The sequence below is a fragment of the Notothenia rossii genome (genome assembly GCF_949606895.1).
Source record: "Notothenia rossii genome assembly, chromosome: 3".
Classification (NCBI taxonomy): Eukaryota; Metazoa; Chordata; class Actinopteri; order Perciformes; family Nototheniidae; genus Notothenia; species Notothenia rossii.
The window spans coordinates 52814184-52831274 of record NC_136901.1 but is presented as its reverse complement, the minus strand read 5'-3'; the positions used below and the strand labels follow the sequence as shown (position 1 = coordinate 52831274).

Here is a 17091-nt window from a genome sequence, read left to right as displayed (position 1 = left end):
TTTGGTAGACTGCAGGACAGGCAATGTGTGGGGAATCTCACTGGAAAGCAGCAAGGGAGACCTCTAAGCGAGCCAACAAGTTAGATGAAGAAGGTGTTGAAATTGCTGTGTGTAGGCATGGATTTATTCTCAAAGGTTGGTAGTTGTCTTGATCATTTTCAATTAAAATATTTGTAGATAATCTGAAGCCTTACCTTCAATATGCTTTGTACTCACCATTTATTTTTATTTTTTTAAATAAGCATAGAAGAGAAATCTTTGCCTATCCGATGTTTCTCCAAAAAGAGTTCCAGAGTGCCTCACTTTTGGCAATGGACGTGACATGTCGGTATGTACCATATCTTGACAAAGTTTCAGAAGCCTTGCCTCATCTTCAGCCCTAAAGGAAATGAGACATTGCTTGTCTGTGATGCATGCCAAAGCCCACAACACCAAATGCGAGGTGAGGATTTGAATGACTTAAACAACAATTAATGGTAAATCTGACCACTACACATGAGTCTGAACTGATCCAACAGAATGTTTTAAGTTATGAGTTGTTGACCTTGAGATTTGCATCAACATTGATTACCTCATGCTTTAGATTATTTGGAATGCACGGAACCAGGAGGGTGCCGGCACCACTCTTGGTGAAGAAGTGGAACAAGTAAACAGCTTCTTATCCAGATGTGGCCTAACAACTAAATACATGGCCAAGTCAGGTTTGTGAACTTGTTTGGGCCCTGCCTTCCTGTAAATGTACACATTTATATTGTATAACATTGTAATGAGATGTATTCTTCTTCACAGCAAGAACTGACATGCTCACAGTCCATGCTATGGGCTGGAATCATCGCAAAGAGAATGGCCTCCACATTGCCATGTCTTCTAGATTCAAAAAAGTATGGTTGTGTATTGAAATGGAGATAACTATTTTAAGCTGTAAAATTTGACATTTAAGTCCACCCAATATATACAAAAATTACACCCCCATATAGACATTGCAGTGGTGCAGGACTAGAGCTACGAAATTCATTAAATATGTTATTGTGTTAATTTCCTCCTTACAATGCATAATTTGGTTTATTTTCATTGAATTATTTTATAAAATGGCATGATTCTGTTTTGCTATTTTGCAGACAGCAGAAAAGACAGAGGCTGTAACTGAGAGCCTGAAGAAAATGCAGTAGCCTACCAGTTGAATTGCTCTGATGACATGCTAGAACTGTGGGTTGATGATGTCAAACAGTGAGCCAGTAAAGGTAAGAACAATGCTGTTTTGACGTATACATAAATGGAGTCGGTTCATAAAAACGAAATAATGCTGTCCAAATTAAACTTTGTCCTTTAGTGTGCCTGCTAATGTGCCTGTTAGTGTGCCTGTTAGTGTGCGATGTGCAAATAACAGACCTTGATTGTGTTTGAAACTTCTTTTCTTCTTTTTATCTTATTCATTTAGGAAGTGCATCAGCCAGTCCTGCAGATGCTGGTTGTTTGCAGATCTCAATAGAAGCACTCTTTGTGAGCATTTGCCAGAAAAAGCACTACCTTTACAGACGAAATGGTAAGCATTTTGGGACATTTATTGGTTGTGTTGATTAAACTCATCTCCTTAGACTCCACTTCGAGCGATTGAATTACTAACAAAGCACTTATATACTGTAAACTGTGTTCGTTATTCTCCCGCCCAGGAGAGAAGCTTTAAAAGGAGACTAAATGGAGTCTCTGTGAAGGTAAATTGGGTACTTTAATTAAAAAAGGCGCGGGTATGTCACAAGCATGATATTGTTCAGTCAGACAAACAGCTGTGATCCGCTCCTCGTTAGGGAAGAGAAGAGAGCGAGCCCCTCGTTTCCAGCTGCTAGATCTCCTCTGCTGGCTCCTCCTTGTCAGCCGGTTGGCGCAGCTGGGGGCCGGTCCTCCACGTCTTAATCACTCCCGTTATTGCGTTTAAACAGAGGATTCAGACCTTTTACATTCAACATGTACATAAACACGCCTCTCCTCCTCATATTCTCTTTCATCACTTTTCATTTAACACATTTTACCGGCTATAAATCGTGTTTTCCGTAAAGCCTGAAGTCAAGCTACTGTTGGTATTTCGGAGATCCTTTCCGAAATAGCTTTTCAAAATAAACTCTAATCACAAGCGGAAACTAACCGGAAGTATTTTCACAATAAAAGCTTGACATCAGACGTGCGCGAAAACTTCTGTTTTTTCAGTATAAATCAGCATTTTAACTGATGGCATGTTTAAACTAAATTATGCCATAAAACATTGATTTTAATTTCTAACAATACTAATATAGGGCTGGCTTATCTAAAGCCAGTTGAGTAGCACTTTAAATGTTTGGCTCTATGAAACCTGATGTACTTATATGATTCTGTTTTCTTCAAGGTTGTATCTTCCTAGTCGAATGCACTTATTGTAAGTCGCTTTGGATAAAAGCGTCAGCTAAATGCAATGTAATGTAATGTAATGCAGCACTGTCAGTAACTAACTCAAGGACTCTGTATCAAAGGTCCAGACACTGATGGCCCCAGTTTCACAGACAGGAAGTAAGTGAACCACATGGATTTATTCACTTTAAAATACATAAGCCAATGTTTTTCAAACCAGCAAAGGCAAAAACACTTTAAAGAAGATTTTATCCATCTGTTTGTTTTTATTTGAGTCTGACTGCATTCTAGTCTTTCTTGACCTAAATACGTTTTCTCTGAATAATTTTCACAATTTATATGTTTGCTATATAACTTGTAGGCTATTGTTAGAAATTAAAATCAATGTTTTGATGGTATAATGTGGCTTAAACATACCGTCAGTTTAAACGCTCTTTTATACTGAAAAACCAGAAATTCTTGTGCACAAGCAGTTAAGCTTTTATTCTGAAAATCCTTCATCTACGGTTAGCATGTAGCATGTGGCTAATATACGATTTCCTAAAGAGGTGAATTGAGAAGCGAAATGACTTGGTGTGGTGAAAACCGAAACCTACTGATTTAACACTACAACGATAGATGTCGAGATACTACCATGTTGAATATTAAATGAAAGTACAGTTTATTTGAATCCATTATTGTTTACAGACGAGAGTAGCATGTGGCAACATCCGGAATGACCGGAAACCAAACGAGCCGAGAAGTATTGTTTAGAGTATTGATTACAGCGTTTAGAATGTGTTAAATGAAAAGTGATGAAAGAGAATATGAGGAGGAACGGCGTGTTAAGCATATTGAATGTGAAAAGAACCTATCCTCTGTTTAAATGCAATAACGGACATTGGAGACGAGGTGAGCCGGCTGGCGGGGAGGAGCCAGCAGAGGATATATATAGCAGCGCCGGAGGAGAGATCCGCTGTCTTCTTCTTGCTCAGGAGAACCAGATCACAGCTGTTTTCTGCCGGAACAATATTCTGTCTGTAACACCACCGCGCCTTTTTTTAATTAAAGTATCCCATTTGAATCTTTTCAGAGACTCCATTTAGTCTCATTTTAAAGCTTCTCTCCTGGACGCGAGAATAAAGAACATATTTAACAATTGGCGAGCCAGCCAGGAGCTCGCAAAACCGGGAGAGACTACAGCAGGCTGCTTGCTGGACCCGCTGGCATCCGTTCAACACACAGAGAGCTCAAATCAACTAGGTAAGGAGAAACCTGTTATATCGAATTCTTCAATAGTTAATCTAGGACAATGTTAGTTCTGTGTGTTTGACGGCGGCCAGCGGATCCTGAAAATAGCTGTGCAATTTAAGTTAAAACAAGCCTAAATTGATCAATATTAGTATCATACCACGTGGCGTTGCTTTGTTACAGGCAGGGTGAGTTCAATTTCTTTTTTTCTATTTAACCCTGCATGCTATTCGTTTGTCTGTTAGTACATGTCGGCTAGAGGCCAATCACTATATGTGTCTTTTGTTGCGTTTTACGTGAATGGTTTTAGGCCATTAAGCAGTCGGGACTGCTTGAGGCAAAGACACAGCCAAAGTTTGAAGCTAAGGTTATTGGAGTGAGTGTTTTGTGTAACAACAGCGTGAGGCTGTTTTAAAAAAGTCCTTTTTCAAGGAAAAGGCCTGAGGAGTTTGAAGCTTTCAGTGGTTACTCTATTTCTGTTTTTCAAGACATTGCGTTGTGGATTACGGCAGGAAGTGCGACATTCGTGCGTTAGATAGACGATATTCTTCTGATTGTGTTTGATTAGCGTCCTATTTGTCCCATAAATAGCGTGTTTAAACAGAAGAGATGACCATACTGGCTCTTAAAGTCAAAACATTTACGTACATGGGTAGAGGGCTATGACGTAAGGGTATGAGGCCCATTTAAACAGACTCTTAAAGTAAAAACATTTACGTACATGGGTAGAGGGCTATGACGTAAGGGTATGAGGCCCATTTAAACAGACTCTTAAAGTAAAAACATTTACGTACATGGGTAGAGGGCTATGACGTAAGGGTATGAGGCCCATTTATCATTGTAAACTAAATAGAAATGTTATTTTAAACTACAGTGTTGTGTGTTGAATTTACTAGACAAAATATCACCTCACCAATTTCAACTCCAGGTGTTTTCTCAAATCCCTTTGTTCTTCAGGTCAAAGGTTGGAAAACCAGTTGCCATCTTGTCTTGACCTCATGTTCACGGTGAGCCACACGGCAGTCACCATTTCATGAAATGCTAATTGAAGTACTCAGTTTGCTTTAACACACTGAGGCTAGGCATTCCATCTTCTAAAGAACATCATACTTCTTGTTAGAGTTAGAACTATTGGAAGTACTTCTGCTGGTAAATGTGTATTGGCGGTTTTGTGAATATTCTTCTTTGCAAATGTGTTTTGGCGGTTATGTGCTCTGTTGTTTAACCATAGTGTAAATTCCTATTTTAAAGATATTTTTGAGGAAACTAAGTTTCTCCTTGTTAAAAACGAGTCAGTTTTGAAACAGCTATTCCCTAGTGGATTAAGCTGGAATTTAAAATAGCGCACTCTGGTGGTAGTACAGAATTATTACCCAAATAGCGGAAACACCATAACATTGTGAATTTGAACCAAATTCATATTTCAAAGTCAAAACCATACACGGTACAACTTTATTTTAACATTCCATATTTTAATTTTGCATATTTTTTATATATTAATTAACTTTATTAATATTTTACCTTAAACTTAAAAAAAAAAAAAAAAAAATCTATAAAAATAATAAAACTTTGAGCAAAAAAAAAAGAAAAAGAAAAATTAAAGTTCGGACGAACAGCAACGAAGGTGCTAGTCAGAAGATTAGTGCTTCATCTTTGATAAGTTCATAAATAATTAGAGAACATGTCACCAAAACAAACTAAGTTGAGACTAGACGCAGGGCCAGGCTCAACTGCAGATATCAAGGAAAGGGTAAAAATCAGATCCGATGCTTTAACAGTTTCAAGTAAAAGACAGAGGACATGGATCAAAGCCGGACAACCCTCTTGGTATGGACCTGTAAACATTGCTATGAACAGAGCTGAAAAAAGAAAAGCTATGGTTGCAAGTCTGGTATTCCATCTGGAAGATGCCAGCCAAGGATTGACAAACAGCTTACATGTGGAAGAACTCGGCAGAATAATGAAAAAGGAACTCAACAGAGGAATGGAAGAGAGACGAAAGGCAGTTGAAGCCCATAATGACATTATTGAAGAGAGACGAAAGTCAGTTGAAGCCCATAATGACATTGTTGCAGATAGACAACGGAGAGAACAAGAAGAACGAAGAACCGGTGCATATACCTCCATGCCATTGATAGCGGCTGGAAGAGGATTTCAATACAAATCATGGACTCACAGGGACATGGAAGCATTAGTGTCAAAGCTACCTCCACTCACGAAAGGAGGGTCAGAAGTGGGTGAATGATCTGAAGAGATACACAGCCCAGGACCACCTGTGCTTGGGATACATGAGGGCCCTGCTCGGACGGATTGAAAGACGACTTGAAGTGAGAGCAATAGATTCCGAGGCCAATTGCACAAATGACCCAGATGACACTCCATTCAACTACATCAGGTCGAATTATTGGGCTGCTATTTGTCACATCTACCCAACAACACGGAGTTTACATGCCCTCAACAGCCTGAGAAAAGAACCGGGGGAAGACATGTATGCCTTCCTGAATAGATGTGAAGGAGTGTGGGAGGACTCCACTGGAGAACGAGTATTTGGAAATCCAGCTACATAGAGCCACATATGTCACCACAGGAGGGAGAGGTTGAATGTTATTTAAAAGATAGTGAGTAGAATATTGCATTTACACAGAGCATCCACAGATTAGAAGTAGCAGAGTAGAACATTTAGTAGACTATTTTTGTAATTATGAGAAGGAAAATACATTACGAGTGATGTTGTTCCCCCACACAGAAAACTATTGTGTCCACACAACTAGTGAGGTCAAGAAGACGGGCTTCCACCCAAAATATGCAAGGGGCGGCGATACACCTGACGTGAAGCTGTCCAGACCTGAAAACAGAAACTCGATTCTGCTGTGGTGAAGTCTGGCTACAAAGGGAGGTGTCCGATAGGGTCACTTGTCTCAAACCAGTGAAGAAGTCAACAAGAACCCAGCTGAACTAGAGAGTGACTGTTAGCGGGAGAACTGTGACGGAGCGACAGAGACTGGCCCAACATTTTCCAGCCAGTACATAGATGGACCCCGTCAGAAGACCGGGGCTGTGTTTAAAGGGGAACTTCATTTATTGTTAGCCAGAAGTGCAGTTTTTTAATCAAACAATTATTTGATTTATGGAGTCAGATTACTTTTTTCTCATAAACACAATTTTATAATCGGTCTGAAGTATCTGTTTTAAGGCGTGAGCTGCAGATTAAATAACATAACACTGATTGAGAGCTTGGATGAAGAAGTTGTAGGGTTTTTACAACAGTTTCAAGAATCAGTCTTTATTTATTTATTCTTGAGTAACTTTACTGATTTGTGGTGTTGTGCGTAAGGCAATATCTCATTTGAGTGAGGGGCACCAGCCCTTCATGCAGGTCACTCTCTGAGAGAATAGTTCATATTTTCCCTCCAGTTTGGAGAAATATTATTTTATCATATGTTAGTTCAGCAGTGTCAACCAATCCTCTAATCCTAGAGTTATCGAGACGCATTAGCGACACCAGAGGTATTGTTTTTCGCAGCAACGATGATGCATAATACCATGACAAAAGCCATTATTGAAACAAGTAAACTATTAGAAGTGCTAATTGCTGATTTTTTTATAGTGAATATGCATTTATACCATCAGAAAACCATAAATCATACGATATTTTTGTACCCCTTGTGGGTACACGGAGAAGTTATATTTCTTTAATGCAACGTTATGGGTTTTACATGTCCTGTTCAGAATAGGGTAATCATTGCAATATTAAAGGAGGGAGTGTCATGATTATACAGATATGTTGATTTCAGTGACGTTGTAGTTAATAAATAATAACATGTAGTCAACAAGAGGTATGCCGAAGCTCGGGCCTTCTCCAAGGAGGGAGTGGTCCAGTTTGAGATATTAGACAAATAGAAGTGGATGAATATGTCAGAACTCTGAGTAATATTATGCAAGTTTTGTCTACACAGCAGGCTAGGAAAACTACAGAGATACCAGACGAGACACCAGAAGAGACTCCTGTTCGGCCAGGTGATTGGGTGAGGGTGAAAGTTCACAAAAGACAGTGGGCTCATCCCCGGTGGACGGAAGCGTGAAAGGTTGTAACAAACTTCACACGCGCTCCGGTTTAAAGGTAAAGAAAAAGGAGCAAATTGACACCACCTCACACATTGTCACCCTTCACTGGCAACTTCCAGAACATTATTGGGAGTTAGGACTGATTTGGCAGAGCTGGAACAAAACAATAAATAGAAATAAGATAAAGATAGAAACAGCTCAAAAGACAAATTGTCTATAGATGTTTATAGATTGTACATTAATGTGAAAACCTATTCTTTGTTTTACATCTGTAAAAAGAGTCCAATTTGTTATGTTATTTTTGAACTCATTATTTAAATTCTGTAACGGACACAACCAGGGATAAAATAGAGATGATGACAAGAACAAAGCCAAACCAATTGTGGGGTCCCCTAGGGATAAGAGTCAGAATAGCATTGTTGATTGTGCTCATTACACTTGGCACCTTTCTGGTTGGAAGGGGAGTACAATATTATGTAAGACATGGATCCATTAGTTCACTCATAGAATGCCCACATCACTAACAAGACTCCAGCTGTGTTTCAGAGACTTTCACTTATCCCCAGAGCCAAAAGATCAGCTGAGCAACAAGAGGAGGAGTTAGAAATACTCGGTCCCAAACAAGAGGCGGTTATAATCAAGATGATTCACCCCCTTATATGCAGTTCTTGTATCAAATGATGAGATGGGTTTAAGTGTTTGGGATATGTAAGTGATGGGGATTAACAGATTAGGGGAATCTCTAAATACACTGGATCCATGTTTTAGTCTGTACCAGAAACACCCCCTGTTAAGCTATGAACAACCGATCGGTGACCTGAGCACAATTATTGAAAATGATTGTTAGACACAGGCTACTAACCCACAAGTACAGCTTTGTACGTACAAACTCTATGAACAAGATTCCCCAGCAGATAGTGGCGACATTGCAGATATGTCCAGTCACAAAAGTTACTAAGGTTCTAAATAACAGTGAGATTTAAAGTGATGGAGAAAATATGGAGACGTTCCTTTATAGTGTGTGAAATATGTGGTGCTTGAAACATCTATGTATTTAAATGTATAGAAGAAAATGGTTTCCTGAAAGAGTTAATTGGAATAAACATGTTACAGTGGGTGAAGGCAATGTTTAGGGATATGGTCAAATTATTAGTAGACATGAATTGTGTTTAGATGACATTTAACAACTAAGATGGATAGTAAGATTAGGAAAATAGAGTGGAAAAGGTTGGATTTATTTTACCTCAGTGTGTTAGAATTAACTATAGATAATGCGTCCCGAGATCTCTCTCTCTCTCTCTCTCCGCCTGTCAGAACGCTACGACCCCATCGTCCAAGCAGACAAAAGACCTCACCACGGAAGACTCCTCCTCCTCCATAGAACAGACAGAGAACCAGAGCTGAACCAACAACTCCAACGCTGCATCCAGAACTATCTCCACCTGAGGCACCAAGAACCAAAACCAGGTGACATAAAAAGGCACACTCTCATCGGTCCCCCACAGGACATGAAGTTCCAAGCTGAGCCACAAGATTTGGGCACAAGAGCAGAGTGTGGGACATGAGAGCGGAATACGCCCTCCATGCAACAAAGTAGAGACTGTAAAGGAGGAGATGAAAAGCAAAGCAGATGGGACACTGAAAAGAGTTACAGCGGAAGGATCCAAGAGCAGATGGACTGAGGAGAAGGTGGACGGAGGAGAGGAAAGAACGGAGGAGTTGGCATGGTCCGGCAGAATGTGAGGGGGTCGTGGCTTGACAACCAGAGGGGGAGAGAAGGAAAACGGGAGTGAGTGAGTTTACACATAAACACACTTATTCACCAACGAGAAATACGTAAAGAAAAAGATTTATTAGCCATGAATTAATCAATTGGTGAATTTATAAAGAAAAAAGAGGAAACTATTAAATAACCCTAAAAACACACTGAGGGTAGAACATATTATTCAATCTTTTCATCATATGAACAAATTATTCTTTAAGAGTTTTTTTATTCATGTGTGAATTTGGGGAAGATTGAACTTGTTACAGTATAGACCTACAGTTTAAAGGGATGGTTTTAGTAACCACTCTATAAAAGCAGACAAATCTTTATTTGTATGGAAAATGTTAAAGGTAGAGCTAGTACCAAGCCAAAGATGGTATTCCAATCTAGAGTATTGATTTCTCCATTGTAGCATGGTTATTACCTCAGGAGGGAAGATTAAGGTGGAAATAACATTTGTTTTTCGTCCAAGATGTAGAGTTTTAAAATGACACTGGGCAAAGAGCGAAAGCAAAGTTAAATTTAAAAAAAAAAACTAATGTAGTTGGGAGTAATACATGCGGGGCCTTGGATCACTCATTGTGATGGTGCATATTTGTTACAACAAACATCGTTTAGGGAGAAGGGGTCGCTCAACCCACCCTGCAGATGTTTTAAATCTTACTTGCAGCTTCAGAGGGAGCGCACGGCACCAGAGTATGAGTTTTAAAAGACAAGCGCCACCAGCTCCTAAAGGTCATCCATTCACCAGATGACCTGACTTTTAGAGATGTTATTTAAAGGAGAAACATATCTGCCATAGGTGTAAATTCCTGAATTAAACTACAAACCATTAATGAAATGACTTCTGTTTTTAAAATCCTTGTTAAAGGAGGGAGTAATTATCACATGCTCGGGCACCCAAGGTTCCACACACTGTAAAAGGGGTTAGCATAGTTATTTAAGTAGACCATAATTGAAAATAAATTGGTATAATGAGTTATTGATATTCCACAAGTTTTCACACCATTTCAGGGACTCTATCACTGCATTAGAACAGACCACCCAAAGGTACTGAGTAGGAACTTTTAAGTGATGAAACTCTACAACTGTTGTAACTGACCAAAATCTTCTCCCAGAAATGACTGTCTAGAATGCCGTACCCCAGAGTAGAACGTACCGATTGATCACGACGGCCCCTTCTAGAGAACATATTACTTTCATACCTTAAATGGTATGAAAGGAGGGAGGGTAAATTTCTCAGGAGGAGACGGTTACAAATGCTAGCAGAACAAGACGACCCACCCCGTATACAGATGTGGATGACAATGATGAGTTAGTTTAAATCAGGGGTGCTCACACTTTTTCAGCATGAGAGCTACTTATAAAATGATCAAGTCAAAATGATCTACCTACTACAAAAAATGCAAAACATATATTTATTTATAAATATATTGAGGATTCTTTATATCGCATGAGCCAATATTGCACAACACAACACAATTAACTATGTACATTTTTTGTCATTACCCGAGTTTACTCTGATGACTTGCACTGAATTGAATCAGCCGGGGATGCATAGTCCGGACGGTAACTGCTGACAGCCAGCCTCAAGCACACTTCCAAATGTTCATCAGTCATGGTGGAACGGTACTTGGACTTGATGATCTTCATGTGGGAAAAGGCTGACTCACATAAATAAGTGGAGCCGAATAATGCTGTCAAGGAGGTAGCACATTTCCTCATGTTGGGGTACTTTACCTCTGTGAGTAAGTTCCAGAACTGTCCATGAGCTCTGGACTTCAGCTCAATGTCAGCTTGTAGTGTCAAAATCTCATCTTCCACTACAGAAGAGTTCAGGTGAAACAGTGTTGCAATTTTTGATGCGAGTGAATCAACCTCAGCATCTTCCCGAAAAGGATAGCACATGAATGTAGCGACTGGCTCGAGCAAAGAAAAGTCTTGAAAGCGTTTGTCAAACTCTGACAGACATTTGTCAATCTGCTCTGTGTAGCGTGCAGTGTCAAGTTGCACACAGGCCTTCCTTTGCATCTCCAGCTCTGACGCCAGGTTCTGGAAGTTTGCCAAATCATGGCGCTGCAGCTTTGAGGAGAGATGTTGCATCTTTCGTTTGAAAGCATTAACCGAGCTGATCATATTGATCACTGTTTTGTCTTTTCCTTGCAGCTGTAGATTAAGGTCATTCAACATGTTGGTCAGATCGGTTAAAAATGCCAAGTCTAACAGCCACTGACCGTCATTTAGTTGCGTGTATTCTGCATGTCCAGCTACACGGAAAAACTCCTTAATCTCCGGACAGAGCTCTCGAAATCTTTGCAGGAATTTCCCTCGACTAAGCCATCTCACGTCAGTGTGTAGCAACAACTCAGAGTGGTCGCAGTCAGCATTCTCCAGATGTGCACGGAATAGCCTTCTTTGAAGAGATCTGGCGCGAATAGAACAGGCGATCTTCGTTGCAACATCCATGATCTCTTTCATGTTGAGCATTTTAGCGCATAACGCTTGTTGGTGGATTATGCAATGGTAATTTAGGAAGTCCGGGAAAGCATCGTCCTGCCTGCACTTTGCAATAAATCCATTCAAGCGGCCAACCATTGCGGGTGCTCCATCCGTGGTGATAGACATCAATTTGTACACTGGGAGCTGAGTTTTCGCGATAAAGTTTTTAAACGACTGAAATATGTCCTCTCCTCGCGTCTGTTCTTTCATGGGCAGTACTGTTAATAGCTCTTCTTTTGTAGTGATATCACTAAACACCATACGAATGAAAATGCACATCTGGGCTGTGTCACTCACGTCCGTTGATTCGTCCAACTGCAGTGAGAAACACTCGCAATCTCCAATGTCCTTCCAAAGTTGCTGGGTTAAATCCTCAGCCATGGCTTCACAGCGCCGTGTAACTGTGCTTCTTGACAGCTGGAGAGCTTTGATCGAAGATAATATTTCTGCCTTATTTTTAAAGTCTCGGAACAATGAGTCAGCTGCTTCAACGAATGCCTCTTTTACCATCTCTCCGTCTTGGAAGGACTTCTTGTTATTGACGATGATGTGACTCACCCGGAACGATGCTTCGGTGGCGGCTTTCGCTTTTGAAGTTTGTTGCGTGAAAAATGACTGCTGTCCGGACAACTGGGATTTCAGTTCCTTCACTTTTCTCTTTCTCAGCTCGCTTTTCGGCGGGAAGTCGGTGTCGTATTTTCCATGAACAGTCCGAAAATGCCGCTCCACATTCCCCTTCTTTGGTATTGCTATGGTAGACTGGCAGATGAGGCAAACGCACTTGGAAAATGTCATCGTGAAAAAAAAGTCCTCCTCCCATTCCGTATGAAAGTTATACGTTTTTTTCTTCTTACTTGGTCCAGCTACCTCACTCATTTTTATACCCTTTCATAGGTTTGAGAGAAAAAACCAAAGGCTGAAAACTGGCCGTAACTCGCTGACAAGCTTGCTAGTTAGTTAGCACTTAGCGCAGTTGTTTGCTCATGCGCAGTGACCTAAGTGTCAGACAAAATTCAGATGTCATCTGACTGGCTGCCCTGTATATCAATCAAAAGACGGGATGGATGATAGGTTGACGTCAATTTTTTTAATGTCACGCGATCTACCAATAATACCTTTGGGATCGACTGGTAGATCGCGATCGACGTATTGAGCACCCCTGGTTTAAATGATATGGATGTTCGGAGATGAGATTGATCAATGAATGTCCAGCCGATGTGATTCTTTAAATGATGAAATCATGTGAAGAAGTGAGCAAAATTAAAATGGAGTGAATCCATTTCAATTTACTTCATACTATTCCAAGATAGTATATTTTTAATATTTTTATTATTCCAATTAATTTTACACTATTCTAAGATAGTCCATTTTATTTGACTTTATTATTTTATACTATTCTAATATGGTAGATTTCATGTTGTATAAATCATTGCTATTCTAAAATGGTTTGTTTCTTTTCACTTTGTAAAAACAAGTGCCTTAACACTGAGTGTGGTATGAGAACGGTTTCTGTGAAAGGAGGGAGGAAGAAATGTTCTGATACCAAGCCATTGCTGCTATTTTGAAGAATGATATTGAATGCAAACACTAGAAGTTATACACAAGGGACAACTTTTAGGTTTGAACCAGGCAAATAATTTATTTTGTATTTTTGTAAAGTTAAGCCTATTGAACCATTCCATTTAGATTGTATGTTTGTAATATGAGATATGTACTATGCGAAGTTCAGATGAAGAACTCATTGATTTCAGTATTATACACACCTTTTAGGTGTGTAAGGAGGGACTGTTAGAAATTAAAATCAATGTTTTGATGGTATAATGTAGCTTAAACATACCGTCAGTTTAAACGCTCTTTTATACTGAAAAACCAGAAATTCTTGTGCACAAGCAGTTAAGCTTTTATTCTGAAAATCCTTCATCTACGGTTAGCATGTAGCATGTGGCTAATATACGATTTCCTAAAGAGGTGAATTGAGAAGCGAAATGACTTGGTGTGGTGAAAACCGAAACCTACTGATTTAACACTACAACGATAGATGTCGAGATACTACCATGTTGAATATTAAATGAAAGTACAGTTTATTTGAATACATTATTGTTTACAGACGAGAGTAGCATGTGGCAACATCCGGAATGACCGGAAACCAAACGAGCCGAGAAGTATTGTTTAGAGTATTGATTACAGCGTTTAGAATGTGTTAAATGAAAAGTGATGAAAGGGAATATGAGGAGAAACGGCGTGTTAAGCATATATTGAATGTGAAAAGAACCTATCCTCTGTTTAAATGCAATAACGGACATTGGAGACGAGGTGAGCCGGCTGGCGGGGAGGAGCCAGCAGAGGATATATATAGCAGCGCCGGAGGAGAGATCCGCTGTCTTCTTCTTGCTCAGGAGAACCAGATCACAGCTGTTTTCTGCCGGAACAATATTCTGTCTAACACTACCGCGCCTTTTTTTAATTAAAGTATCCCATTTGAATCTTTTCAGAGACTCCATTTAGTCTCATTTTAAAGCTTCTCTCCTGGACGCGAGAATAAAGAACATATTTAACACTATCCCAATGGAATCACAGAGGAGGGGTACAAGGGCCTTATGTGTCTTCTCAGGAGAAATCTGCATAACCTCAGACTCAAACAGCAGACAGTAGCAGGCGCCTACAGAGGAATTCTGGAACCCAGTCCTAGGCTGGTGGAGGAGGAAGACGAGGACATGGAAGAAGAAAAAGACTGGCAAAGTGACAACAGCTCAGATGATTAAGATGACGCAGAAAAAGGGACTTGACTTGTGGAAAGTTACTTGGTGCCCTTATGCAGTTCTATAGTTAAAGCGGACATATCATGCTTATTTTCAGGTTCATAATGTGTCCATATATCTGCCTTTACGGTTCTTCATTTTCACAGCTCCCTTCAGCCATTCTGACTTAATAATCTGACTGTTTTAAGTGAATAAAAAGGTAGTAAAGTGACACCAAACACAAAGCAGTCTAACAACTAACCCGTGGTGTTTAGCTAGCTGACAGGCACAACACTAGCACGCTAACACAGCGAGCTAACATGTCGATGTTTCCGTCTGGATTTGATTAAGTGTGCAGTTTTTACATTAAAGCGGACATATTAAGCTTGTTTGAGTTTGAAATGAGTGATTCTACTGTGACATGTTTCCATGCTTTAATGTTGAAAAATTACTTTTTTTCTCATATTACCTGTGCTGCAGCACCTCTTTTCTTTACTTTGTCATGTAATGTGCATTATCATATATTGTAACCTTTGTTTTGCTACATATGCTCTTTTATCTTACCAAAATAGTAATAAACTTGATTTTGTACATAACTGATGTTTGTAAATATTTACTGATACCCACTTGATATGTTATTACATTATAGAGTTGTCTTTACACATCAAATAATTAGCTTGAACTGAGGTTCCAGTCATTTATAACAGAGATTGATATTGGATGTCTAATATAATTCATAACTAACTAGAACCTATGTTGAGGATCGGGAGAGGGACAACAGTTCTTCCGAAAAGCACTGGTAGTGTAAGGGACATCTTAAAGCAGGGGTGGGGAACCTTTTTCCTCTCAAGGGCCATTTCAATTTTTACAACATCCTTCGAGGGCCGTACAGATTATTGAACTCAACGTCTGCTTAAAAAACTCAAATCACAGCCCATTCATTTCGCGTTTCTTTCATGCTGCGCAAAGAAAAAGCAACCTCTTAATCCAGATATTTGACCATGACCCGCGCATTCATGCACCATGACCACCAAAACAGAAAGATATGGACACAAGATGTGTGCAAATGTATTTAGTTTCATATCCATGTGGACATGATTTAAGTGGGGTGGGGGGGGGGGCGGATCTAACCTCATCTAGGGGGGTTTGGGGGCATGCACCACCATGAAGATCTTTTTTAAATGTTGAAGTTAAAAGCATCAATCTGGTGCACTTTGAGAGCAACATGAAGAGATCTATGGATACATCTCTCAACACCCATATGAAACAGAACTGTAAGCAGATTTGTTTCTTTATGGATATTTTACAAATCAATTCCCTTTTAAACTCTATTCTTGTTTATTAATAACAACTTTTTTTTACTGTCATATTAGTATTGTATAACTGTTTACTTTATTCTCTTATTTTTCTATAACTATAATGATCATATAAAGATGTGGCTTTACCTCACTGGTTGGAGAAAAAGCTTCTTATGTTCGTTAGCATAGCTAGCTAACCAGATGCTAATAACAACAACGTTATTGACTGTATGATCAGTATGACAGATCGCCACTGGGCTTTCAACTAAAGACACAGCCACGCAAAAACTGTGGCATGTGTACAGCTCCTTATGGGTATTGCAATTTGTGAAGTCCCGGCCCGGAGCCGCATTCTGGTGCTCTCCGTTAGAACTACAATCCAGTCAGACGAGACATATACCACGTGATGACACGTTAGGCTCGTGTTGTGTTCAAGGACCCTGACCTTGGCCAGGAAAAACAAGCTTGTTTAATTATTTTGCGGTCTAGATTTCTTGAATTTTTTTCTTTTTTGCGTGTGTTCATAAATTACCCCGAAGGCCGTACCAAATGGTCTCGCGGGCCGTATACGGCCCGGAGGCCGGAGGTTCCCCACCCCTGTCTTAAAGGGTCAGATAATAAAGACAGACATTGGCAGTGTAACGTTGTTGTAATGTGTAAAGCCCTAACACTGAGTACATCAAAGTAACAATTCAACAATATTAACCACATAGTCACCACTTGTCATAGGCTACTATCGGCTATAAAGTTTAATACAAATATGACCAAAAATGTACCCAATACCCATTAAAACATCCAAGTTGGATCATTATTTTAAAAAGCTTACTAATCTGAGGCCATGCATAGGAAATATCTCCCATAGTAAAAACTATAGGTTACTTACGTATCCCCAGTTCTCAGAGTAACATGAAGTGAGATGTCTCAGTATGGGATGCGCCTCATCGCGGAGCAAACAGAAGCATCAATCTCATTACGCCAATCCTGATTGGCTGGTGATCTTGACGTCAGCGTCAGGGAATCTACCCCCTATAAGTAGCTTGCGCTACGCCGCATGCATCATTCAAAATAAGCACCTCTTCTCGCTTCACCATAGCAAGGAGGGCCGTCTGGTGAGACA

At 39.8% G+C, this 17091-nt stretch overlaps 1 protein-coding gene and 1 long non-coding RNA gene across 2 annotated transcripts; one reads left to right on the top strand and one right to left on the bottom strand.

The window, feature by feature from the left end:
- Nucleotides 1-324: 324 nt before the first annotated feature.
- Nucleotides 325-1166, top strand: LOC307032486. Its single transcript, XR_013806277.1, has 4 exons — nucleotides 325-442; nucleotides 584-701; nucleotides 790-881; nucleotides 1119-1166. It is a non-coding gene; the product is annotated as an uncharacterized lncRNA (long non-coding RNA).
- A 9788-nt stretch (nucleotides 1167-10954) lies between these two features.
- Nucleotides 10955-12733, bottom strand: LOC307032964 (general transcription factor II-I repeat domain-containing protein 2-like; the record flags this gene model as incomplete). Its single annotated transcript, XM_079671235.1, has 1 exon — nucleotides 10955-12733. The coding sequence occupies one exon, from the start codon at nucleotides 12731-12733 to the stop codon at nucleotides 10955-10957; it is 1779 nt and encodes a 592-aa protein (XP_079527361.1).
- Between the last annotated feature and the right edge of the window lie 4358 nt (nucleotides 12734-17091).